The sequence below is a fragment of the Amblyomma americanum genome, chromosome 6, assembly GCF_052857255.1.
Source record: "Amblyomma americanum isolate KBUSLIRL-KWMA chromosome 6, ASM5285725v1, whole genome shotgun sequence".
NCBI classification, from domain to species: Eukaryota; Metazoa; Arthropoda; class Arachnida; order Ixodida; family Ixodidae; genus Amblyomma; species Amblyomma americanum.
The window spans coordinates 54,949,887-54,976,424 of NC_135502.1; the positions used below are offsets into that span (position 1 = coordinate 54,949,887).

A 26,538-nucleotide genomic window follows, 5' to 3' on the forward strand; every position below is an offset into this window, starting at 1 on the left:
TTAACATGTCGTTATTGTGTTTTAAGCTAATAAAAAACTCACAGGACGGTTACGACTGTGTAACGCGAGGTTCAACGATAGCTGCTTAGGCGCTTAGTTTTGGGGATATTTTGCTGGCGCACTGGTGTAGTGGTCAAGTGGTCACGGCAGGCGGCTGTTCCAAGCAGAGCCACCCGTAGGCGTATGCTACCCACCGACGCAACCGGTGGGTGCTAGCCGACGGCGACGAAGGCGACGATAAAGGCAGGGACGGTCGCCTAACAGCTATAGCTGTAAAATTCCAATTATTTGCCTGCAAATTTTACGAAAGTGTGTTAAATCTAAGAACAAGAATGGGGTGGAGTGCATTTCGCAGGTTTCCTCAGATCATGACTGTCAGTTTAGCCATATTTCTCAAGAGAAAATATAACAGCTGTATCTTACCAGTACTCACCTATGGAGCAGAAACATGGCGGCTAACGCTATGGAAAGGAAAATTATAGGTGTGACGCAGAGACAGGAAGAGGGCAGAGTGGGTGAGGGAAAAAACGCGGTTAATGACATTCTAGCAGAAATGTCGAAGAAGAAATGGTCTTGGGCAGGGCATATAATGCGACAACAAGATAATTGATTGTCGTTAAGGGTAACGGACTGGACACCAAGAGCAGGCAAGCGTAGCAGGCTACGGTAGAGAGCTAGGTGGGCGGATGAGATGATGAAGTTTACGGGGATAAGGAGGCTACAGCTGGTACAGGACAGGGTTAATTGCAGAGATATGGCATATGCTTTTGTCCTGCAGTGCGCGTAGTCAGGCTGATGGCGATGCTAGCCAGCTAATCTGCAAGTATAAGTTTAATCGACGCCACAGTGCCTTCGTGACTAATACGTAAATAATTGAAATCATTATGGCTTGGCTAAGCAGTGCTCCGTAAGGCCTCTCGTTTCATACGCAATGCATATATCGACGAAAAAGATGCGAAGGAATTGCGTTGGTTTAGCATAGAACTACTCATTAGTTTGACGTTTGCTCCCAGTGAGACCGGCTGTTAAGGATGTTTTAGATGTTTTAGATGTTTCAACATTCCGACCCTTGCCAAATCGACGGTTACTTTGAGCACGAATCCTAATGATCTAGCATGTAGCCAAAATAGAGGGCAAAGCGCGCTGTCATGCGTGCGGTACCCCTTACCGAGAATTGGTCGTCGTAAAGGAGGATGGTCTGAAGAAGCACTTGGACGTCGGAGGCCATTTGCGTCCCCATGGTAGCAAGCGACACGGCCAGTGGGTGATCTGGCACCATCATTGGTGGAACGAGATAGGCAAAGCTTATTGTGACCTCCCGGATAACCAGGATGCGGTAGGCGGCTTCCCTCGCGGTGCCCGGGAGGTGGTAGAAACTCAGCTGCGGTCGGCGCAGAGACTTCTTCCACACGCGCATCGCCGCTTGCGCAGCGCGCCTGTAGTGGTCGAAGTAGCTCCCGTTGCCAGCGTCGGCGGGAATGAAGTCGTAGATTTGGTCCAGCGTCGACCAAGTCACGGTCATATTCAGCGCGTTGATAGCCAAGTGAGACGTGGCCTCTGTAGCCTGGGCCGCGAGTTCGGCGCTGTACGCTCTTATGATCTTAACGGCTGAGCGCACGAGCAGGCTGAGTACATGCCAAGCGCGGGACTGGCTTTTTACGTAGTCAGACTGCACCTTCCAGATCACCAGCGGCATCAGGTGGCTGACGGACGCAAGACAGTCGCGGGTCTTGCGTTTTAAGGCAGGTAGCTGGTGGCCCATGTCGACGTGCATCGCATGGTCCAGGTGGCTGGCTAGCACGGGTGACACTGCCCAAACCAAGTAGGCACCGAGGTACAGCTTGAAGCGCCTGAGCGCAGCATCGTCTCTAAGATGTTTCTTGTCAATGGCGCTGAATAAGCCTGGCTGCATGTCGACAATCGTGTCATCGATCCAGAGCTGCGAGTCGTCTGGAAGGTGGCCGTTGATGGCGAGCCTCAAATCGTAGTCGCTTAAGTTCACGTATCCGGGAACTCTGTACCTTGCCCTGCCATGCTGGACGGTAAAATAAAAGTTACCATCAGCTTAAGATTTAACAACCCGAAAAATCTTTAATTAATCTTGTTAGGGCATTCAGAGCAGTAAAAGACCGTGCCTTAAGCTTGAGTAGTAGCGCTATTCAGCGAGGCATACATTTAACTTCTAACGAGTCGTGGTACAACCTTTGTCCGTAAAGTTCCGAGACTGAGTCCGTTAAAAAATGCGTTTAACGTTGAAATCATTTGTGCGGCACCCGTTTGAAATAGTCTCCCCTGCAGTTTATAAACAGCTTCCAACGCTTCTTTAGGTCTTGGAAACAGATGGAAAAATCTTCTTTTGGCAGGGATGTCAGTTCTTTTGGCGTGGCGTCTAGAATGGCCCGCACGCTCCCCATCCAGCGACCTTTTAGGGCTCTCTTCACACGAGGAAACAGGAAAAAATCGCATAGGGAGAGGTCAGGCGAGTATGGCGGATCGGGAAGTGCAGCAATGTTGTGCTTGGCGAGAAATTGTCACGCTGAGAGCAGTGTGCGGCATCGCATTATCGTGGAGAAGGCTCCATTGTCCAGATGCCCACAAGTCAGGGCGACGGCGTCGCAGTTCATCACGCATGTCTTGGAGCACGCGGATATAAAACTCCTGATTCACTGTCTGCCCTTGTGGGACGAACTCGTGGTGTATGGCACCTCGGGCATCGAAAAACTATCAGCATCTTCTTTGTTTTGGTCTTCTGTCGCCGCATCTTTCTCGACGCCAGAGAGCTTGTGGACCGCCATTCGGCGCTCTGCCTCTTTGGTTGAGGATCGTAATGAAAACACCACGTTTCGTCTTCGGCAATGATGCCGCCGACGAATGCAGCATCCTTCTCTGCCTCGGAAAGCAAATCAGCGCTCACTGATGCCCGCGTGTCCTTCTGGTCCTTTGTGAGGGAGTGCGGCACAAGTTTGGCATTCAGCTGTCGTTTCCCCAAGTTCTCACGCAAAATTTGGTGACATGTCTTACTAATGTCGAGAGCATCTGATACAGTGCGGACTGTAATGGTGCGGTCTTGCTGTACCATTTCCCTGATCCGAGCCACGTTGTTTTCATTCCGTGAGGTTGAAGGGCGCCCCTGCCTTGTGTCGCCTTCCACCGACGTTCTCCTCGAAACGAACCTCTTGTGGCACTCGAAAACTCGCGCCTGCGATAACGTCTCGTTGCTGTATGCGTCACGAAGGAGCTCATACGTCTGTGTGGCTGTCTTGCCAAGCTTCACACAGAATTTTATGTTTACACGCTGTTCGAGGTGGATGTCCATCTCTCCACATTCACTCACAGTAGAATGCGCAGACTAGTTTCAACGTATTTTTCTACATGTAGTGCCATCTAGCACCTGCCAAAGCAATTAACTTAAATAGCTCAGGTTAGCCAGAAAAGATGGCACTACACATACGCACCAACTAGGGTGCCCTAGCACCAACATTTGTTTTGGGGAGTCATTTCTAAAGAAAATAAATCAGTCTTGATACTTTACGGACAAAGGTATATGGAGATCATTCACTCATTCACAGGGCATCAAAAACATTTGTTAGCTTTCAAACCTGGCTGCAGCTAACTTGAGTAGCACTGTCATCCAGGCGTTTTTCAAATTAAATTGGTGTAAACACACAATTTCACCCCCCCCCCCCCCCCACCTGAGCAAAAAAAGCAGGCGCGATTTCCTTTTTTCTGTTCCAGAGTTTCTGTCATAATAAAAAGCGTAATAATCTGGCGTAGCGGCCGCACCTGATTGGTCGAAACGTCGAAAGCGGATGTGATGGTTCGGATGCATCTAAGAGAGCCGAAGAAACCGGACCGGTGACGTCAAACACATAGCGGACCATGCGCTGAGCCAACTGCAACGTAGTGACATCCTGCCGCCGCTCACGGTTGCAAATGGACCGGCATCCGCTTCCGGAGTTTCGACCAATTAGGTGTGGTCGCTGCGGCAGATTATGACGCTTTTTATTGTGACACAAACTCGGAATACGGCCCCAGGTTGCGCTTCTCACAGGACCGTTTTTGGGTGTATACGCACACGTGCATATTCGGCCTTCTTCCGCGTGCTGTCTTCGGTTCGATCGCGTTTCCGGCTTACTTAACGAACTCCACGGCCCGTTTGCACGAAGCAAATAGTCCAGTTTCAAGTGTTGTGTCATGTTGTGTTATTTGCGGTCTAAACTCTCCGAATGTTTCGAGGAAAGGAAGGGCGCAGAACTGGTCCACTGGGTCAGTCGACACCTCACTCGTGTTGTAGGTGGCATCCTCCTGCAAGTTGAGGCAGTTTTGAGTCTTTTTGACTCATAACCAACGGAGGGTTTAGACTGCCTTGATTCCGATGAAAGACAATGCCTATAACCGGCTCTCTGGTTCAGAAGACACACAATCGTGTTTTGAGGTACGTGCGTGGCGGTAGTGGTGTCCACCTAACGCGTTACAAGGCTGCCATTGTATCTCCTAAATTGCTTCGACTGAATGGCTTGTACAAAGCTATTATATATATATATATATATATATATATATATATATATATATATATATATATATAGCAAGTAAGTTTAATCAAATGAGGGGCCCGTTCGACTTATGAAGGGAGCTAACACTCACCGAAACCGAGGTGCATAGGGGAATGTTTTTTTTATGTGTTGTGCTTGTCAGTGGGATATCATAGTACTTAGATTAATAAATCGCTTAAAGAAAATTATAAAGCAGCAGAAAAAACAACCATGCCGCCGGTGGAATCCGAACCCACGACCCCCGTATATCGCGTCCGGTGCTCTTACCAACTGAGCTACGGCGACGGCTGTCCAATCTGCTGCTCTCGTGGGTATTTATGTTCATTGGGTGTAAGCGAACCTTGAGAGTGTTCACCAGCGCCACCCTCGACCATAGCGGCGGACGTAGCACGTCCTGTAATACCGCGAGTGGGACGTGGAACGTCATCTAACGGCGAGGGCGGAAACTGTGCGAGAGCCCTCTTAAGCTACCTATGGCATCAAGACTGCCAGAGCCGAGACCCTCGTTAAGCTATTAGCAGATAAGTTAAATGAAATGAGGGGCCCGTTCGACAAACTTATGAAGGGAGCTAACAGTCACCGAAACCAAGGTGCATAGGGGAATGTTTTTTTTATTTATGTGTTGTGCTTATCAGGGGGATATTATAGTACTTATATTAATAAATCGCTTAATTAAAATTAAATATATATCAGCAGAAAAAACAACCATGCCGCCGGTGGGATCCGAACCCACGACCCCCGAATATCGCGTCCGTTGCTCTTACCAACTGAGCTACGGTGACGGTTGTCCAATCTGCTGCTCTCGTGGGTATTTATGTTCATTGGGTGTAAGCGAACCTTGAGAGTGTTCACCAGCGCCACCCTCGTCCATTAGACAGCCGTCGCCGTAGCTCAGTTGGTAAGAGCACCGGACGCGATATTCGGAGGTCGTGGGTTCGGATCCCACCGGCGGCATGGTTGTTTTTCTGCTGTTTTATAAGTAATTTTCATTAAAGCAATTCATTGACACTAGAAATTAAACAAGAATAGAGACATTCCCCTATGCACCTTGGTTTCGGTGACTGTTGGCTTCCTTAATATATATATATATATATATATATATATATATATATATATATATATATATATATATATATATATATATATATATATATATATATATATATATATATATATATATATATATATATATATATATATATATATATATATATATAGCCAAAATCTAGCTGTTTTTCTCTGTAAAAAAATAGTGACGCGGGAACTGGGAGGCTGACTGCCGTGCAGACGAACTCCTCGCGTTAGAGCTCTCCAAGCCCAAGCTTACGCTGCTGTGGATTTAATGAGTCGTCACGTTGCAGCCGTACGGTTACATAGACCAAAACTGAAATTGATGGCAAAAAGTATCCCGAGAGAATCACGTTGCGCTTTGACTGTGTATTGTCACTACTCCGCTTTTTACTTCATTAAAATGGACGGCGAAATAGTGCGATTCTAGTAACATTTATTATGTGATCGCACCTACGCATTGCGGTTGTCTGCTTTCTCTCCTACTGCGCAGTTTAGTGAAGCAATAACTGGACCTTCATGGTTGAGCACGATTTTTTGTTAAAGGTTGGCTCTTAACTGCGAAAAAATCAGTCTTTTAGACTCTAATGAGACTAATACTTAAATCTGTATCTTCCCTTGTGCTTCAAAGTTCTAGACAATTAACGTACACATAATAATAGCAGAAGTGCTTTCCATCGCCTGCAAAATAACATTGAAGAAATATCAGTAAACGTCACACAGGAAGGGTCAGCCTGATGAGAACAAGGCGGGTCGCATTGAAGATGCAATGAAGGTTCGCCGTACGTTGAACCAGTATGGCTACAGTAAATGAGAGGTTTTAACGCAGTTTCACTGATTTAGAAGATGCCACCCTTGAGTAGTCTCAGGTGACTTGTACGCTCTTAGAATTCCCAGAGGTGACACGAAATTCCCACCTGCAGCACCTTCTTGAACTGCTCGTGAGTCGTTAGTACGTCTTCAATCATGCCGCTGTAGGACTTGCCGATACCCCCGACCACCTCGGCTGCCCGGCGCAAGTGGCGATGCAAGGCGTCCCGTGCCTCAAGTCGCTTCAGGTCGCTCGACCAGCCGGTGTAGCGTGTGTCCAGGGCCATGTACAGTGTGTTCTCTGTCGGTTTCGACGGGTGACGGCCTATGGAGAACTTCCACAGCGTTGGCATGCCAAGGTCCAGCGACAGCTTCACGAGCAGATCGAGCAGCTGCTGTCGGTTGGCTGCGCTCTTCTGCGGCCACGACAAGCCCACGTCCAGGAGGAACTTTCTGAGTGGCTCGCCACCTTTTGACGCAGGCTCTGTTCCCTGTATAAATGAAGTAGAACGTCCGGTCATTGCATGAAGGATAATTTTGGCGAGCCATTTTATTATCTTTCTTGACCAAGTTCAACGAAGCGGTTTTTTTTTGCCAAAACTCGGCTAAGAAAGCGACTGCTGCCCTTTTTCTTTCAAGGAATGCAATGGAACGAATGAACGACGCCGAACTTAACGAGGATTCGCGACATATGAAAAGGTTTCTGCTTAAAGCTAGTCAGAAAGCTCACAACGTCCAATTCTTGCACGTTCGTGCGACTCCTACCGGAGCCTCACTCGTCAACCGCAGTGACTTTGCCATCCGGAATAACTCGGCCTCGAACGTGCGGCCATAGGTGGCCGGCGCCCTGCAGAGAGCGGCACGACGTTCCTTCAAAAGCAGACCACCTCACCCGCAGCCACGTTCCCGCTTATCCATTGCCAAAAAACTTTCTTTCGGGGACAGTCGAATGTAATGTCGCATTAATTTAAGCATTAAATGCTTTTAGTTCCCGTTGCTGGCGCGCCGCGGCTGGCTTTGGCGCCAAAACCGCGAGCGAACAATGAGCAGAGCCTAAAGCAACATTGGCAGAACTTTCCGTCTGCCCTCATGGTGCCCGCGTGCTGCGCTGCCGCCGGAGCAGCGCATGAGTCTACAAGAGTCTTCCTAGCCACGTGGTGACCGTATCACTTCTAGATGGACACCTCAACCGCGCACTGAGGGAAGAGAGGAAGGTGGGAGTGAAAGAAGAAAGAGAGAAAGATGTGCCGTAATGGAGGGCTTCGGAATGATTTAGACCAGATATCTGGGGATATTTAGCGTGCACTGACATCGCACAGCACACCATGGATGCCTTTTGCGTTTCGACTCCACTGAAACGCGGCCGCTGTCTGTACTGTGGACACATGTAGCCCGAGTAACGCATATGTGACGTGCGAGCGAAGAGAGCACAGTGCGCGCGGGCGCGCGTTCAGTGTTGCCAGATAGCGCGGAGTGGCATAGCCAAAATATACGAAAACTGTAGCCCGAAAATAGCCAACCATGCAACTAGGCGAAGACAGTAAGGGCCAAAAAATAGCCAACGTTGTGGTTACAAAATTTCCATCACATCAGCCATTGGAAAGTGATACGAACATTTTTTTTTATTTCCAATTTCAACTCCAAACACGATAAACCAAACAGATCAGATTACACAGCAGAAAGTGAAGCATATCACATATCGCCAGCTGATATCCTTCAATAACATCACTAATCGTACGTGACTGCGCTCTCCAATTTTTCCAGGAAGAATATGCTGGGATTAAAATTTCTGCAGCACCCATCATACTCCTTTAAACCACATCGCATGCGGCTCTTAAGTACGCGCTGAGTTTGTTGCGGTGATCTGCCCGGCGTTTGACACTGGCACCGACCATCATCACTACCACCGACAAGTGAGGGCAGAGCGGCGGTACAGCGCTGGGGGGGGGGGGGGGGGGGGGGGGGGGGTTACAACTTCGTCAGGTGGCCAGAAATGCAGGACAATTGTCGCTTCGCACCTTGCGGTGTTCCCTCTAGTGTTCAGCGCATAGCGCCATCCTGTAGGCACCCACTTAAACCCCCTTCGCCATGCACGGCGCTTGGCAGGCAGATGGCGCGCGTATCTTCTGAGTCCTAAGGGGCTTTACTGAGTCCGCGCCTTCCCTGAATGCTGATGTCCCATCTAACAGAGCTAGCCCATATTCCTCGCCCCCCCCCCCCCCCCCCCCCCCCCGCCCCGCCCGGGCTGTACCAAATAATAATCACAATATATATATCAGCGGGTGCTCGACCACGAGGGAACGCTATCGTGTTTCACTGTTAAGGCGGAGCTTAAGCGTCTCCCAATTTTAGAGTTGTCATGTATGGATGTAAAGAGAGCAAGCAAAACAAGAAAGATGCATCGCTATTGTTGAGCATATAACGTGGATTCAACCGTAAAAATATGACTCTTTTCGAGGCAAACCTCGAAGAAATGCTGTGAAAGTTCCCATATCAACCTAACACCAAGGTTTCATTTGCGTTAAGTGTATTGAAGAAGTGAGAAACGTAGTGTCGAAATAAATTAATCTGCGCACAGACGAGATCACCGCGGCGCAACCACCGATTTCGAGGTACAATTAACGCTTTTGGCCTAGCAGTGGCCAAGCCATACACGAAAATCCGTCTTCCTGGCACTCCCGCCGTGTATAAAGTGCTCTTTGAGGAACTCGCACAGCCGGTGGCGCCAGCTTTCCCTGTACGTAATGTTTAGAAACTCTGCTGGTACTGCAATGCATTTCGTGCTTGCACCAACTCTCGAGTTTCGACCAACAGAAAGAGTGCATTTTTACCTTTCTCTTACTTGTAGGCCTATGAGGCATTTTCTCGTAGTGTGATGCTAAATTAATCAGGCGAGCACTCGGTGTTCTTGTGGTATACTGTTACAGAGACCGTGACTGTCCAACAGGAAGCTAAAGAACTGCGCTAAAGAGATGCAGGAAGGAGGAGCAAGCCTCATATGCCGCCCGCGCAGGCTCCAGAACACAATAAAACTGAACATAGAAACAAGAACACAAGAGCATCGGCAGAATCGGAACAGTCATCACGAACACACCTCTTTGATGCAGTGCAGCAGCATAGAGGATGCTTTGTCCAGCGCCGTCCTCGGCTTTCGAGGGATAGTGCGTTTCAGGAGGTTCCAGAGGAACATGTCCTTGAAGCGAGCGCTGTATTTCTTGATGGGTGACGTCTCGTTTTCGCGCTTGTTCCAGCCATGGCAGACGTGCCTGCAGGGCAGATGGAGAACCGGAGAGAGCAGGATTTATTTAGTGTCTTCGGTCCGCTTCGTGGTATTTAGCTGGTGGAGGCTCGTATCGCTGCCAGCACTGACCATTGCATGAATGCCAAAATGAAGCAATGTGGTATCATCTAGAGCACTGGCCATAAATATTATGACTTTCTTTTTTAAGCGATAAAGTTAAAGGTCCAGTTCAGCGGAAAATCCGGCGCCATCATCGTCGGCGGTGCATGAGTGAAAAAACCTCAGAGAAGCAACCTAGGTGGCAGGCGGGCGACCTAGGTCACGCAATCTTGTTACGTCATCACAACCTTCCTACCTTGGAAGGTGGCAGTTAATGATTGATCGCGAGAGGTTGCTCTGAAAGAGTAACGTGGGTCTCACAAGCCCCGCCGGTGGCAGCGCCTGCCATCGCAGGGCAGTTGCTTACCCGCTGCACCAGGACTAGTATGAGGACTTCCAGAAACGTATGAATGTTAAGTATACAATGACCAATTCCGCATATATGGGCATTAACCCATTAACACTATCGCCGCATACCACTACGGTACAGCTTAAGTGTCTCCTCCATGTTTTTCAGTTCTGCAGTGGGGCAGTTAGACGACCCGTGCAGCTTTAAGTTTGTGCGAGGGGAGGCGTCAATGCTTAAGGTCTGGCACTACAGAAGGAAAATATCTATTACGTCGAACACTGATGCAGACGGAAATAAAGAGGGAGAGATAGAAAATGGCTGGAAGCTTATTTTACACATGTTTTCATACAAAGGGGAGAAATCGTTTTTAAGGGCGTTTTGCTTGCTGCGTTAATGTCCCAGACCTGAGACAAACGATCCGTAAGCACTGCCAGTGTGCTTGTCGTTTTTGCGTAGCCTTGGGAGCTGAGTGGCCAGCTCTGGACTGACTCATGGTTTGAGGGCACGGGTTTCCTTTTTTCTTCGATGCTTTGTGCAGTGCTGCCGACTTTCTATTTTTCTGCGTCTCACGTTCTTGAAAACATGTTAATGATTCTTAATAAACATCACAGTGAAATTTTCACAACGATAGAGGACAAACGTTCCGACCATCAGTGACAAGAAGAATAAAAATTCTGTGTGCTTCGGATTCATGCAGTTGTTGAATTCTAGCATGGAGGTTCTCAGCTTCCTTGCCAATAATGGTGTGTGGGGGGGGAGTCAGACTCCCCGAGGCTCCCCTTACTTTCGCACTGAGAAAGAGTACCTTCGTCTTCACATTTCAAGACACCTTCATCTGTAGGTGTACTGCAGGTGATATGAGATGCGGCGAAAATGCGAATCACGTGGTCCGAGTGCGTTTGACGAAGGCTATACAGACCAGGCCGATGAAAGCGCTTAGCGGTGTGCGCTCTCTTCAAATCCAAATGTTGGCACGGCAGCTAGTTCTACACGAAAACAGCCACTTCATAGCTTACACACTGGAACCATTGCCAGTACCGTCATGTTTCATAATGTGAGGCATCAAAGTGAGCTCTGAGTAGCGTTCACCATATTACTGGATGCCTGCTATCATGGTAACTCGCTCAATACCGAAGCTGGCACGGTTTGCACAGTCGCGGCGCGCGGCGTCAAAGTAAGGCTGATGGCGGACGAAGGTGCGTGAAGGCATAGCGCTGTCGTGCCATTATGGTGGTCATTTCATGGCGTGGGGCGGCAAAAAGACAGGTATTTTATTGTGGCGTGGCTTTTTTTTTTGAGGAACCCAGTCACTTGCAAGATTGTGTTTTCGATTTCCCATCCTAAAAGCCGCACATCCATGTTTGGCAAGCTGTATAGTCCTAACGCTTCAATGCAAAACTCCAACTAACCTAAAGTAATAGATATAATAGTTTGGCTACTTTATAGGTTACGCCAAGTGTAAATCTACCAGTATTTGTATTTTTTCTTTTGCGACAGTAATGACGCGCGCATGGACTCGGTGCTACTTTAGTTCAGTGCATTATTAGGCGCCTAAAGTGTGTGGACAGGAAAAAAAAAACTTATTCTCCTGTACTGCTTCCGTCCTGTTTTGCTCGTTGCCTGAGGCAGAGGTAGAACTGACCGAACAGTGCTACGTACCACAAGGCGTGTAATGAGCTTGGCCGATCGGGGCCGCCGAAGCCTGTAAAACCGGGCGAACGGATGTATGGGAACTGTATTATCTAGCACCGCCGGTGTGCGTTGACTAGCTCAACTGCCGCCGTTCGCCGTCTGGCGACGCCACCAACCAGGAGGCAGACGCGACTCAAGAGAAGCTATGCTTTGTTGTTCGGCACCTTACGGGCTGCGTTCACGTCATGAAGTTGCGCTGCTCGCCGCCTTCGGACCAAATACAGTGTCACCGCTACATGCCTTATCGCGGTATCTTGCCCTAAATGGATGCGTTCATCACCAATACATCAAAGTAGAAGGGAGAAATAAACCCTGTTTTTCAGGTAATTTGGAGATTTTCACGCTGTTGCGTTGTGTTATTTTCGTAGCGATGGCAGCCGACGAAGTGATTCTCCGGTCTAGTCTCGGATTTTGCATTTTGCTCCACTTCCATAGTTTCCTTCCTTGAAATAAAATGAAGCTAGCAATGAACTATCGTTATCAATTATAGCAAATGAAAATTTCTTCACGGCAGCACGAAATTAATTTCACCTGCTGTCATTGGATGGCGCCACAGTCCACACTTAACTGGCGAACGTTACGGTGCGGCAAACTAAAAAAATGGCCTGGCTTAGCTTATGGTAAGCCTAGGATGCGAAGCATACGTCGCTTGGCAAGCCGTACTTCTCGTTCTTCTCCCGTTTCCGTGGCTCTTTGTAACTTGCGCTTTGCGGTCTGGCTAGCCGCCCTCTCCCTGGCCGACATCTCGCTGCTCAACTGACTCAACGAGTGCGTCGCCTTTTATACAATTGCGTGACGTCAGTATCTCCTAGCGGTAGGAGCGGGAGTTAGGCCGCCGGCGGAGGCTGCGCGTCCGCAAGCGAGCGCACGAGTTGAGCCCCAGCTTTCACAGCTGTTGTGACGTCATATCACGTGGTGCGCCGATGTAGGTCAAGTGGTAGCTACGCGGCCGCACTCGGTTGTGCGGCTAGTATGCTTCGCATAAAATGCTGTGGTTGTGACGTGTACAGCGTACGCAACGCAGTGAAAAGCGCGTAGCTATGTTACCGCGTACGCCCAACTAAGCCTAACCGCGCTCTGGGTCCCCCGCAGAACGTTGGCGTCAGTATCAAAGAAAGCGCCTTGTGAGGTCATCTCATACCGGTACAGGTCGTCGCACGGGTGCACACTGCTGTCGATGGATTCCATGAGGTCTCGCTCGAGGGAGTAGCAGCCACCCGGTTTGCGGCAGTGGCCGGCCCTGGCGAACAACATGGCGGGCGCCACGAACAGCGCCACGGATGTCAGGGACGCGGTGGCCACCACGAATCCCACGTACAGTGGCGCGGATCGTAGGCTGGATCTATCGGTGGGCGGTGGGAGATCGCCGCTGCTAACTGGTGCGAGGAGCTGCTGTGTGCTGGAGAAGGGAGCCGGCGACTTTCGCGCGCCCACGACCGACCACATCGTGAGCGGTCTTCACTTCTTCTGCCTCTACGCCTTTTTCGTTTCTTGGTCCTCTCCCTTCATTTTCGTCTGCGGCGTTTGCAGGCGACTACATCCAATGACGAAAATATACACTGAACGAATATTTTGAAGGCAATTACTTCTTTGTTTTAGGATTGTATTACTTGATATCCTCTAGCAGGAGTTTTTGCGGCTTACTTGTCGTAAGAGTGCAATACCCGCAAGATACAGCCTCCGAAACTCATCCTACTCTTGCGTTCCTCTGACGCTTCCTTGCCAGAAACATGGTTGGCACGCGCTGCTGAATCTTTGCGCCTGTGTCGCTGCGTTTGGGCCGATGCGGCACATACTGCATAGGTGGTCCTGCCATTGAAACTGTCCTGCATCTGGTTCAGCCGAGTATTCGCATTTACGTGGTCTTGTCTCGATATCAGGGGTTGCACGACTGGCAGGGTCCCCGCTGATTCTGGGCGTCCCCATTCCTCTGTCGGCCGCATCGCTTGTGAGTCTGCCTGACCCCGTATATATACGGCATTCGAAGCAGTCACTAAAGGTTTGTGGTTTATGTAGGTTTAACGTCCCAAAGCGACTCAGGTCATGAGGGACATCGCAGTGAAGGGCTCCGGAAATTTCGACCACCTGGGGTTCTGTAACGTGCACTGACATCGCACAGTACACGGCCTCTAGAATTTCGCCTCCATCGAAATTAGACCGCCGCGGCCGGGATCGGACCCGCGTCTTTCGGGTCAGCAGCCGAGAGGTATAACCACTGAACCACCGCGGCGGCTCAGCCACTATAGGGGTGTATTAGTGAAGCGGTTTATTATTTCTAGCATGCAACGTTACCATATCGAACAACGCGCTCCACAGGGGTGGAAAAAAAATGGCCAGGCTTAGCTTGGTTAAGCCAAGAATGCGTTGCATATCTCGATGGAGTTCCGTGCTGCTCCGTTGACTCGATAGGCTATTGACTCGATCGCCATTGAAACTGCCCGTGTAGCAGCGCTCGATCGGCTTTGAGTCGATAGACTATCGGTTCGAGGGCCCTCGAAATGCCCGTGTGACAGGGGTATAAGACTGTCCCGGCGAAGGAGCGCAGCTCTTTTATACATATGCCGTGACGTCAATCATAGCGCAGCGCCCCTAGCGGGAGGAGCGGGACTCAGGTGGTGGCTGCGGCCGTGCGCGACCGCGAGAGTTGGGGCCCAGCTTTTCCTCCGGCTGTCGTGACGTCACGTCACGTGGTTGCGCTAAAGGTCAATGGTGGCTGCCCGGCCGCGCCCAAGGGTTGAACTGAGTGATTGCAATATGCAACGTATAAAAGGTCTAGAGGCTGGCGCGAGCGCGCGCGCGCCCTTGCTGCCGAGGAACACAACAACAATCGGCACCTTTTTTAATCTCTTACATATCTTTCTACCGCACGTGTTCCTCCGCCACTCATCACCGCGGCTACGTAAGCATTGTGTGAAATTGCTGTATGCTTGGCGCGCCGTTGGAAAGGTGTTATCAAGTGCTTTTTAATTACGTGAGTTTCGTGCGCTCTTCTGGCAATTTCAAGATATTTTAATCACCGAATTTGCCGTGGGTTTGACCAATTGTGTGGAGCTTTTTGTGTTTTGAGGTATACTATGAGAAGTATATTGCGGACTCTGATTATGTTGCCAGCGTCGGGGGTCTCATTAAGGGAAAGAGTAGCATAGCAGGGAAGGGGACAACGTTTTAAACATCGGCGCAAATAAACATGACACTTCGAAAGCGACGGCACAGAAGCAGAGTGAAAAGGGATGCCAAGGAGATATGTAGCTGCTCTTTACCTTCACACCCGACTGGATGTAGCATTCGCCAGTCGGTTTGATTCTTGACGGAGTTACTTATGCTCCGCACCTATACATGAGTCCTTCATTAGATTTGACCCGCGGTACGCGGAAGTTGTTGCAAATTTTTGCGTATAGCAAGAACCAATTAGGGAATGTCTATATTCATCGATTAGTCACCGTTCCTTAACATTGTTTTGAAATAAAGTATTATCACGTAGTTAAATATATTTGTTAATTGCCTTATGCGAGTCCGATGGCGGCATATGAAAGCCGCTGAAAAGCAGGAAACCATTCTTGATATTATAGTACCCAAGACGCCTTGCCACGATTCACTAACGGCACCGGACACCTCGTTGCCAACCGTAATTGTTTCGCGCGCAGTGTCGCTAAAACAAAAAAGGCATATACGATCAGCCAGGCAACTGCGATTGTCTGGCTGCGCAGAACTAAAACCAACCCCTTCTTTGCCAGCCTAAGAGTGACGAATAATATGAAAAGACTATGATGTGCCTACAAGCGCACATGACAATACCGTGTTGCGGTTATGACGGGCAAGCCTCACTGGTGCTGCTTACATCTTACAGTGCAATACTTTCTTCAGTTATCACACTGATAAGTACTTTCAAAGAGTAGCCCCTAACTGTGAGGAAGAATTCCGTTGGTTTCACTTGGTGAGGGGTCTGCACCACAAAAACAATACATTCAACAACAACTCTGCGAGATTGCGACCTTACTACGCTATCACTGAATCACAACAATCACACAGAGTTCTCCTCTATTAAAGCTTGCAACTACACGGCATGCATGCTTCCTACATTGCGTGTGCATTCTAATTCTTTTTTTTTTTACTGCGAAAACAGCTACAGTCAATCCTCGCTGCCCCGCCGCGGTGGCTCAGTGGTTAGGGCGCTCGACTACTGATCCGGAGTTTCCGCGTTCGAACCCGACCGCAGCGGCTGCGTTTTTGTGGAGGAAAAACGCTAAGGCGCCCGTGTGCTATGCGATGTCAGTGCACGTTAAAGATCCCCAGGTGGTCGAAATTATTCCGGAGCACTCCACTACGGCACCTCTCTCTTCCTTTCTTCTTTCACTCCCTTTTTTACCCTTCCCTTACGGCGCGGTTCAGGTGTCCAACGAGATATGAGACAGATACTGCGCCATTTCCTTTCCCCCCAAAACCAATTATTATTATTATTAAATCCTCGCTCTGGAAACCTTGTATCTGTCAAAATTAAGCCTCCAGCTCAAACGATCGAAGAGCGGCCATCCACCTAAAGTGTGGGTGGACGAAGTATGGGTGGACCCACTACGAAGTGTGTGCGTGTGGTGCTATGTTCACTGTCCTCGCAAGGCAGTTTTAAGCAACGAACAGCAGCCCCATGTTCTCTAAATAAACCCGTGTCGACCACTGCTCTCAGGCAATGAGAATCGCAGTAACTGTCTCATGCCTTCGCGGGCACCTCAACCGCGCCGTGAGGAAAGGGAAGGGGAGGGAGGGAAAGAAGAACGAACGAAATAAGGTGCCGTAGTGGAGGGCTCCGTAATAATTTCGACCACTTGGGGATATTTAACGTGCACTGACATCGCACGGCACACGGATGCCTTTGCGTTTCGCCCCCATCGAAACGCGGCGGCCGCGACATCCCGCGTATTTAACTGCCAGTCTCTCGCGCTGTGCGCTGGGAAAAACTGAAGTCATTCGAATACAGGGACCCCGCTCCAAATCACCTGGCCCTATCTGCCTTCGGATCCATGACCATATCATTTATGAACGACCGCTTATCCGAGTCCTCGGCCTCTGGGTTCAACACGACGGCAAACCCACCCATACCCTGCAGGCTCTCCGCACCTCGGTTCTCATCATCACCCGCATGAGCCGCCGCATAGCGGGGCAGAGAAAAGAGATGTCGGCTATGCGACGGTTAACCTGACTCCAGCCTTGTACTCTGGAAAAGCAGTCTTCTCGGGCAGTCATCGGCTTTGTAGAAATGAAGTAGCGAACTTCAATACGGTAGTGAACGTTAAGTTTCGTTCTAATCTATAGAAATAGCCAAGGTGGGCAATAACGCAGTCTGATATTCCCAGGATGGGTGCTTAGCCTCGGGTCCTTGGCTGCCGCCGCGACTCGGAAGGTGGTCATTATATTTTTGTCTGCTTGTTGGTCATAATAAAGAAAGAAAAGGCGAAAGCAACTCCGTCCCTCTGTACTATGTCACCAACGGAGCAAGGTCTAGGCAGGCGATATTAAGTTATCTGCCTTATCTGGCGTCTCCTTCCCTTGTTTTTCCGCCTGAACATCATTTCTTCTGAGAACGGGATGTTGTAGTGGACTCATCGACGCAGATAAACGTCTTGATGACTTGCGCCGTAAAGCAGTACGCATCTTGCTGTCAGTGACTAGGTTCGGACACCTTTTGCCTCCGTATGTGTCTTGCTTTTGTACTAGATACAGTCATTTACAACGCTGTGAGTTTGGTGACATAGGCGGTACAATGTCTTTCATGCTGGGCCTGGGTGACCTGATGCTTCTTGGTCTGACTATTTGCGTCCTTCTGTACGCGTAAGTAGTGTGATTTCATTATGCTGATATTAGTACACACGCATACTGTGACGCATTATCGTTTTTTTTGTATTCACATTGCGAAGCCATTTGGCTGGTTGAATGGGCCAGAAGTTCAGGCATTTTAAGGCACGCTTGGCATATACATAGATTCGAATGCTTCTTTCTTGGAATCACTGTCACTTGCGCCGATAACGTACTCAAGCTTTATGATCTAACAGGAAATACTGGAGCTGACCACTGAACGGCATCCTTTTTTACACACCTTTTCTAGTAAGTTTCAGTCAGCACTGGCTGAGTGGTCAAGTATCTCTTGCTTGGGCTAGTTGGTTCATGCTTGAAGATGCATGCAATGAAAACGGCGCGACGAACGAGGACTTGTCCTGTGTGTTCTACATTTGTCCTCGTTCTTCGCGCCGTTTTCATTACATCTCAGTGGCTTGGACACACACACACACACACACACACACACACACACACACACACACACACACACACACACACACACACACACACACACACACACACACACACACACACACACACACACACACACACGCACACACGCACACGCACACGCACACGCACACGCACACACAGGCGCACGGACAAACAGAAGACTTTATAATAGCTGTGAGTAAAGGAATGTTTATCTGTGACGCTATCATGACATCAAGTTGCCTTACCGCGACGTTGCACGCCATTTGATTTATCACCACATTTTACTTAATTGAGGGGTGGGATCATGGACGTTATCTCGGACCACGACTCAGACATCAATATTTTTAACTATGCAGCAGATATTAGGCTAAAGCCTTGCTGCTTAACCACTCGGCTATAAAATGAGTGTGTATAAAACAGTGTGCTTCCCCTAACATGCTTGAGTGATGAGACTTCGTGACGATTGTACATGCTTCTGTACGGGCGTTTAAAGCCTGACTTCTTACTGTTGGTGGTGCAGCTAGGTGGTGGCGGGTAAAAGTTGTGATGTACCGGATCGCAAGACACTCTATTTTTTCTTAGCCCATGAATGTGACATTCTCGGTGTTTGTACGTCGGAGCTATCTGGCTCGTGTGGCGCGTTCTTTTTGGTGCCAAGTAGGAAACTACTAAAATGTGGCTAAAATGTGCAGAGTGAAGTTATATCTTTCTTTAAGAACATAATTTTCATTATTTGTTTATTGCATAAACAGTGCCAGCCTTCAAGAAGGCCTTTGGTAAGAGTATGCGGTACATCATACGAATTTTTTTTTTTCGAAACCGACAGACATGCTCTTTTTGTAATTTTTTCTGTTATAGGTACGCAGCAAGAAACCGAAATTTCTGGAAAAATCAGGATGTTGTTCATGAAAAGTTTTCCTTAATAGTTGGCCCAGCTAAACGACTACTGTTCGAGGTAAAGTCGTCTGTTTCTTATAAAGCTATAAGTGCCTCATTTTTCAGTTTCATCTTGGATGTTGTGGTTGGAAACCAGGCAATCGTAAATTCAGTAAGCTTAAGAAAGCAGATTGTAATTTGGGGCGTTTTAAATGAATAAGAAGAATTGCCTCTCAGTGGTTATTCGAATGCACACTCATTTTATTTCATTCTTGAAATGCCACACAACGAACTTCAGCTGTAAATGTATCATTTTTTTTTTCAGCCAATATGTCTGAGTGACCAAGCGAGGTATCGAAAGATGGGACGACTTTTTGGGTAAGATTTCAGAAAGAGTAAGACATTTATCATAAAATGCAGTGAATGAACAACAGTACAGTGTTTTAGTCATATATTAAAGTTTATAAACGGGCATACCTAGCGCCATCTCAATCCAGCGCCAACTTCCATGCCGAAGTAAATTCCTGACATGTGCTTTTGGAAGCGACAGTTGTGCGATCGCGTATTATTAGTTTTTTCTTCTTGCAGCAGTGGTTAGCCATTAGTGAATCTTTAACATTATATTGTATCTGCGAAAAAGTAACCGTGCCAAAGAAGTTCGTCACATTTTTCTGGCAGGGCTATGACGTAGCTCTTCGCGTTTTACTTACGAGGCACAAGAACTTCACTATCTGTTCGAGTTCTCTTATAAGATTTCGGTTACAGCTTTCAGTTTTGGCTGTGATGTTGCAACCGACTTTACTGAGCGAAGAAGGCTGACCCCCTCCACGTGCTTCGCAATGACGCATTATTATATGTTTGCCACATTTTATTTGGATTTGCGTGAGCTGTAAGAGTGAACACATTTTGCAGCATCTACGAAGGAGGCAAACCTTGCCTTGTGGTAGCCGAGCCGGATTTGGTGAAGCAAGTTCTGGTCAAGGACTTCCAGCTTTTGCCGAACAGAACGGTAGGTGAAAATGAGCGTTTGACTCTTTATAGGGCGACCGGCAGTCGGTGTCTTCGATGCATTACTGTATCCAGGTTCGTCGCTTTATAGCAGGTGGTAACCTCTATTTCGTGCACATCTCTCTACAAACTCGGTCTCTTGATCGAGGGCAAAATGGTGACAGTGGACGTAGGCTGCAAAATACAGAAAGATAAAAGAAATTGGGTTTCTATACTATGAAACTGCTCCCGGTTTAGCACACTGCTAACCACTAAACATTATGCGAAGAGAGAGAGAGAGAGAAACATTTATTAGCACCCGTCAAAAGCTTGACGCCATCCGACGCGCAGCTTGGTCTCAGCCATGTCCTCCGCCTTAGCCGTCGACCGGGATCTCCTGGATCTCAGCCGCGGCCAGGGCGAGACGGATGACTTCACGTTGTCCCTTTTCTTCCTGTTTGAGAAGCAGTGCCTCCCAGGACTCAGGTTTTTGCAGGTGAACGCCAACTCCACGTACCTGAAAGCGCGATTGAAAGCGCATTTCCCTTCCTTTCGTGACTTCCGCACAGATGGAAGTTGATGAAGACGACAACGTGCAATGCACAGCTCGAGAGTGTGTTGCAGTTTAACACGAGGCGTGATCGGCTGATAGGGTTCGAAACCCAGTCGCGGCAATATTCCTTTTATTTCTTCAGGTTGGCTAACGTAACCCTCATTCAAGGTATCGTTTATTTCTCGCCATTTTCCGTGTCAGGTGATACAGAAGGTGAGTCGAGAGTGGCGACGGATAAGCGGGAAGCCCCCTAGCTAGAAGGCAGGGTGGGGAGGTGGCTGGAGGGATGTACTTCTGGAAAGGAGCTGGCTTTCCCACTGCCCCCTTGAATTCGCGTTTGCCGTCGTTTATAAGGCGTAAGCCTTACTTGCCCCATTGAGCGAAACCCGTCTGCCCCCCCCTCTCTCTCTGTGCGCGCGCGCGTGTGTGCGTGCGTGCATGTGTGCGTGTGCGTGTGTGTGTGTGTGTGCGCGCGCGCGGCGCACCTCTGTACCACTGCGTCAGGAGTGCAGGACTCCCAGAGACTTATGAATGCTAAGTAGAGAAAGCCATGCAGCCAGAGCCATGCCAGATGTAGGGTTGCCAGCTGCGTGGCTTCCGGGTACATCACACCGCAGCGCGCGGCGACTGCATGCCTTCATGAAGTTCACAAGGCCTGCGTTCACAAGGCCATCATCACCACAGTTCTCCCTGTCCTTTACGTTTTCGTTGTTTGTCTTTTATTTCAGCTCACCTCTACTGGGGACGCCATTTTTGACAACATGATGGCCTTGACACGCATAGAAACTTGGAGAAGAATCCGTCCTGCCGTAAGCCCTGCGTTTTCGACGGGGAAGTTGCGAAAGGTATTACGTCTACTATGTGTTGACCAGCGAAAACTTTTAAGGATTTCATTGTGTTGAAAAACTGATCTTCCCGAAGTCATTTTTCCACTGGGCAATATAGAGTTCAGTTCTTTCATGTCTTTTCCTTATTATATTTGTTAGAAGGATGTTTTATCTGGTCAAAAAAATTGCTTTATTGCTAAATTGTAGGTAACTCGGCTTCAAAATACCGGTAAAACGCTATTTTGTAGATCGCTGAGAAGAGGAAAACGCATTGTCACCCAGCGAGGGAAAAAAAGAGAGGGCTAAATAAAAGATGCGCGCCGTTCCTGAGTGCTACTAGCCGTGGGAGTATACAGCGCGTTGTCGCTCCTTTTCGGCGGCTTAAACCGTTTTCTCTTATACTTATTTCGCTTGTGGCGGCAGCTCACAGTATGAAAATCTTTTACCGGAGCAACAGCTAATTTCGAACACAGCGGAGAAACATTTCAATACCTCAGAATCATGTGAAGTGCTTTTTTTTTCAGTATCAATCGTGGTTTCTTGAAGCTGACAAATATATGTTCAGTCATGTTGTTGTCACCCGCGGGGAAAGTTGTGATGATTGTATTAATAAGCACGCTGGCAGTCAGACAAAATACACTTTCCTGCTGCCGAAAAAAAAACATGTCAGGTGTACGCCTCTCCTTATTTGAAAGTAGGCTGGCAGTGATTGAAACCGTTATCCTTCAGTTATTTGCGCCATTCTGCGCAGCGATAACTGCGACAAACTATAGTGAGGAGTAATTGCATTACAAAGATACAGAGAATCTTTACCAAATTAGAATCAGTGCGAAAGCGCGGATTTTTCTGCTATGTAGAAGATGACGATGAGCGGGCAGTACAGCTGCACGGAGCGCTCACGCTAGGCCAGCCGTGGAAAAAGGACGGAACAAACTGAGGGCGATTTTGCTCGGGTGCTCGGGGTTGGTACCCATCGGATTAGTACCATCGGTTGGTACCCATGAGAAAGGTTTTACCCCGCAGGGTCTGATTTTGAACCGTATAGTTGGAATTTGGTTCACACCCGAGGTTCCAAATCTCTAGAAGGGTAGGAGGACACTTGTGCTCACCGATCGGAATCCCTGGAGCTTCACGGTGGCTCGAAGTTGACCAGCATAATGCTGAAAAGAAAACCCGTTGGCCTAAAGATGTTCTACAAACATGTACAGTCTTTGTCAAAAATATACAGCCCAAGGGGTTTGCTTTCAAGCTGAATAGCAGGGCTTTTAAGTGTATTTGGCAGTCTTAAGATTGGGAGCGCTGAGGACTTAAGTTCCTCCCACTTTCGTGAGGTTGGGGTCTCTGAATACGCAAGAGGAGCCGCGCTGCAGGACTCAGAAGAAGATCCCTTGAGCTGTATACTTTTGACAAAGACTGTATCTTCTAGAAGACACGCACGTATATTGCAAGATTCAGGGCAACAATCGAATACTTTCTTTCGTTAAATCGAACTTTTTAAGGCTCAGTGTGCAGAGGTGAGTGCAGGGGACCTTTATCTGCCGAAGAACGGCTGGTAACTTTATCGTCTGTACCATACACGCGTTTTGATTTGTTTCAAAACTCAACGACACTTGCATAACTTCGTAATAATCATTTTCAGATGAATGCTCTTATTCAAGAGTGTGCGAGGGTTACCTGCGAGCATTTAAAGGTGGCCGCAGAAAAGGAGGATGACGTCGATGTCAAGCAGTAAGTGCACCTTGATTTAAATCATTGTTACTATGCCGAATTCGTTTTTACGTCCGCTGTGGTATCAAAGAAATAAATAACGCTGGTTTTTAAGACACGTTAAGAGCAACCAAAGTCCCAAAGCACCCCTTGTTTGAAGCATATCAAGGCACCTAGCAGTGAATAGTGTTGCCAAGGGGTGCTAGGAACGGCACGAGGAGAGCTGGAGGAGTCACATACGTGCGATGTCAGCGTGAATCTACTGATTTTATCTTGTTCCATGCTTTAGCTAATGTACAAACAGAAGGGTGGTTTGAATATGCTGACGAATGCTATACATCCTCCATAGTCACTGACCCACCGCGACGGTACATCAGTGAGTAATGCTTTTCAGAGCAAAATGCATGAATAGTGCATTATCAAGTGGCATTGAAAACTTATTATATATTTTGATAATCCACTGTGCATTTCGATATACGCTTTGTGTTGCGTACATTACTAGCGCACTGAAGTTTTGAAAATATAAGGACAAGCTTCTGTACCGGACTTGCATTGCCTTTGGTGCTGGTCATATCTATCGCCTAGTTAGTACTCTGATTCTTGACGAGTGAAGAAGTAAGCGGATTCATCTATGAATATTTGGATTGCCTTTCATAAGGAGATAAATAAAATTATAGCGGCGGTCAGTAAATGATGGACAAGCGTAACTGGCGGGAATCCCAAATTGTGGCTTTGTTCTTGTCGCCGGTATGAACTAGTATATGTTTGCTTCAAGACGAATGTCTGTATACTGTGGCGGATTCAACTTTCTGCATGACAACGCATACTGTCAGGTTGTGCGCAGGCAACAAAAGGCGATGGGTGATACCGGAGCCCAGTCCTTACTACGAAAGCAGACACCGTCATTTGAATATGGCTGGTGCCTGCTGGAAAGAAACACCAGTTTGTTTTCTGGCATTGCAGGTGTCAGCGTTCATACTTGCTTATTAAACCTTTTTCCACATTGCTACTTGGCAGGTTCTACGGCCACTATTCGCTTGACGTGATAGCGAGTTGTGCATTCGGCACCAAGCTCGACTCTCACACGGACGCCACCAACGAGTTTGTGACACAGGCCAGGAACGCCTTCTCGGCGAGGATGACGTGGAAAGTGCTGCTCGCATGTACGCCTTGCTTTCTTATGCAATCACAGAGAAAAAATGCTGCTCAAATCAACTAGAGGAAACAGCAGCAATGCTGCATGCACCACATGTGATGTTATACTTCCTGATTCACTTAATATTTATGTTCGCACCGATGATTGAGAGTGTAGACGTTTAACGTCGGGAGTGAAGCTGCATGCACCTTGGCAGATGCCTCTGAGAAAGGCAGCTTCAATTTAAAATTAAGCTGTCGCTTTATTAACCGTTTCTGAGAAATCTTTGAAGGCTCTTTCTAGATTTATAGTTAATGAGGTAATGCAGTAGCAGTGAGCGATAATCGCGCATCGGAGCCTTGTATTTCGAAGCAGGTCTTGATGTCAATTTTGCCACCCCAAGCACACAAAGGAGCTTGTAAGGGGCAACCATACTGCTACATAGTTATTTGTTTTGCTCTGTAAGGTACCCTTATTTTTTCTATTAGTTGCTTTCTGTCGTTTATTTCACCTCCGGTTGAATTAACAAAGCTTTCGAGCACAAAATTAGTGAGTAGCACTTCCGCATTTTGCTCACTGTTTATTCTGGCCTGCATGAATGAGAGAGCTCACGGCTGAACGTCTGAAAGCGAGTGTTGTGAATTTGGCCCAAGGTTCTCAGGCCAGGGCCTGCTGGTTTCTGTGCACTGGCTCTTCCTCTTATGGCCTATCACCGGCTCATCGTGATTTTTTTTTTCAGTACTCTTTCCTGGCGTGCTCAAGTTCTTGAGACTCACCATAGCCAGAACCGGTCCGGCCAAGTACTTCAATGAAGTCTCCCAGCGTATCGTTCGCGAGCGGCGAGAGCACGGCACTGTTCGTATAAACATGTTTTATTTTGTGTTGTTTGTTATGTGCCGACGCGTGCAAACACTTAGAGAGTGCCTGGAAAAACAGAGAGAGAAAGAGAAAGAAAAAAGTTGGGTAGGGGATGGTCCCTGTTTTTTAACCACACTTTTTTAGTGCGCTGGCACCTATAGTGGCTACTCCCCGCATTTAACCGTGTTTCTTTCTTTTTTTCAAGTTTCAAGTTTATTCAGTAACGCACACAGTAAAAGTGAATACAGTAAAATTAGTACAGAAGGAGGTCCCATAGCAGATGACTGTCGGGGTGACCTCCTATATAAAGCAAAGCAAGTGCGGTAAAGTCGCAAACAATGCAAGACACTGTATCAAGTAGTTAGTATATATATACAACATACATAAAAGCGACGGAAAGAAGATGTGTGAAAAACAGAACAAAAAATATATACAGTAGCAACTTTGATACATGATGCAAAGCAAATGAAACATTAAACAAGGGTTAGTACTGTTTAAGCATGTGAAATACACAGCAAATGAATTAAATATTCTTTAATGCGATGATGAAATGGGTGAACAGTAAATGACGCTTTAATTTCACATGGTGAACTATTCCAACAGGATAGGCCGGCAAACATTGTAGTAAATTTTCTATAATTAGCCCTCACTTTCGGCAAAAGATGATTATTACGCTTTTGAAACCTAATAGGATTAATATTTATAAGGTGATCAGTAAAGCCATCAATATTTGCGTTCGTTTGTCTTATTTCTGTCTGAAGCCTGATGCATGGCAAGTTCTGATTACGTCAAATGTCGATGTGACCATAGGTGGCAGGTGGACGATAAACAATGGAAACGACGGCCACACAGCGAAAGTGCATCTAATTCAGATTTGGTCTAACTATACAAATCGAGCGCATTTTTTCTTTCGTTTTTATTTTGCCTGCTTATCATTTATCAGTCGCACCCTTGACAGCGGAGCCGGAGAATAACGTAATTTGCTGGCTATCAGCCTGACGTCGAAGGCTGTGGCTGCCAGTGGGGGAGGAGCCAATGAATAGCTCGCTAAACGAAGAAAATACGGGTCATGCTCTTCTTCCGTCTAGCTAAACACGTGGCGTATAATTTTCCACCCAGAATAAGGACTGGAGCGTGTTTCTGTGCAAGTTTGGGCCATCTCTCGATTGTGCGCTTTGCTGGTGCATCATGACAGGAAAATGAACATGGTAACCAAGACACCGGGCCAATTGCGAACTAATCGCAGACGTTGAAAAATACAGGCCCTGCCAAAAGTCACTGAAAAAGTAAAAAAAAGAATAATAATTTGAAAATAGAGTCTGCAGTACGATTCGATTTTCACAGGAATATTTAGGATGACATGAGAGCTCTTTAATAACGAAAACGTTTTTTGACACACACGCTTGTCAGCGACAAGTGGCACTGTAGTGACATTGTATAGCATAAAAGAACAACTAAAGCGCTAACTTGGGATGACAAATGCGACTATTCTGTCATGAAAATTTTTCATAGCTAAATA

The 26,538-nt window shown here is 47.7% G+C and overlaps 2 protein-coding genes across 2 annotated transcripts in view; one reads left to right on the forward strand and one right to left on the reverse strand.

The window, feature by feature from the left end:
* Nucleotides 1-26,538, forward strand: part of LOC144095267 (uncharacterized) — a 113,715-nt gene that overhangs the window by 50,777 nt on the left and 36,400 nt on the right. The window contains exons 2-8 of the mRNA XM_077629045.1: nucleotides 18,935-19,031; nucleotides 19,278-19,330; nucleotides 19,865-19,961; nucleotides 21,221-21,337; nucleotides 22,959-23,047; nucleotides 24,044-24,189; nucleotides 24,901-25,016. Coding sequence (XP_077485171.1) covers nucleotides 18,935-19,031; nucleotides 19,278-19,330; nucleotides 19,865-19,961; nucleotides 21,221-21,337; nucleotides 22,959-23,047; nucleotides 24,044-24,189; nucleotides 24,901-25,016 — 715 coding nt within the window. The remainder of the gene's footprint in view (nucleotides 1-18,934; nucleotides 19,032-19,277; nucleotides 19,331-19,864; nucleotides 19,962-21,220; nucleotides 21,338-22,958; nucleotides 23,048-24,043; nucleotides 24,190-24,900; nucleotides 25,017-26,538) is intronic.
* Nucleotides 6,230-13,259, reverse strand: LOC144093485 (neprilysin-like). Its single transcript, XM_077626922.1, has 3 exons — nucleotides 12,954-13,259; nucleotides 9,526-9,697; nucleotides 6,230-6,922 (listed from the first exon to the last, which is right to left on the reverse strand). The coding sequence occupies exons 1-3, from the start codon at nucleotides 13,256-13,258 to the stop codon at nucleotides 6,506-6,508; spliced, it is 894 nt and encodes a 297-aa protein (XP_077483048.1). The 5' UTR covers nucleotide 13,259; the 3' UTR covers nucleotides 6,230-6,505.

Bases quoted from the DNA above. Each gene is read 5' to 3' on its own strand.
- LOC144093485 (XM_077626922.1), bottom strand. From the start codon at position 13,258: ATGTGGTCGGTCGTGGGCGCGCGAAAGTCGCCGGCTCCCTTCTCCAGC. The intron at 9,698-12,953 runs GTATGAGATGAC...TCTGCCCTGCAG, and splicing joins CCGTGCGACGACCTGTACCG to GCACGTCTGCCATGGCTGGA. The intron at 6,923-9,525 runs GTGTGTTCGTGA...TCATTTATACAG, and splicing joins TGCTGCACTGCATCAAAGAG to GGAACAGAGCCTGCGTCAAA.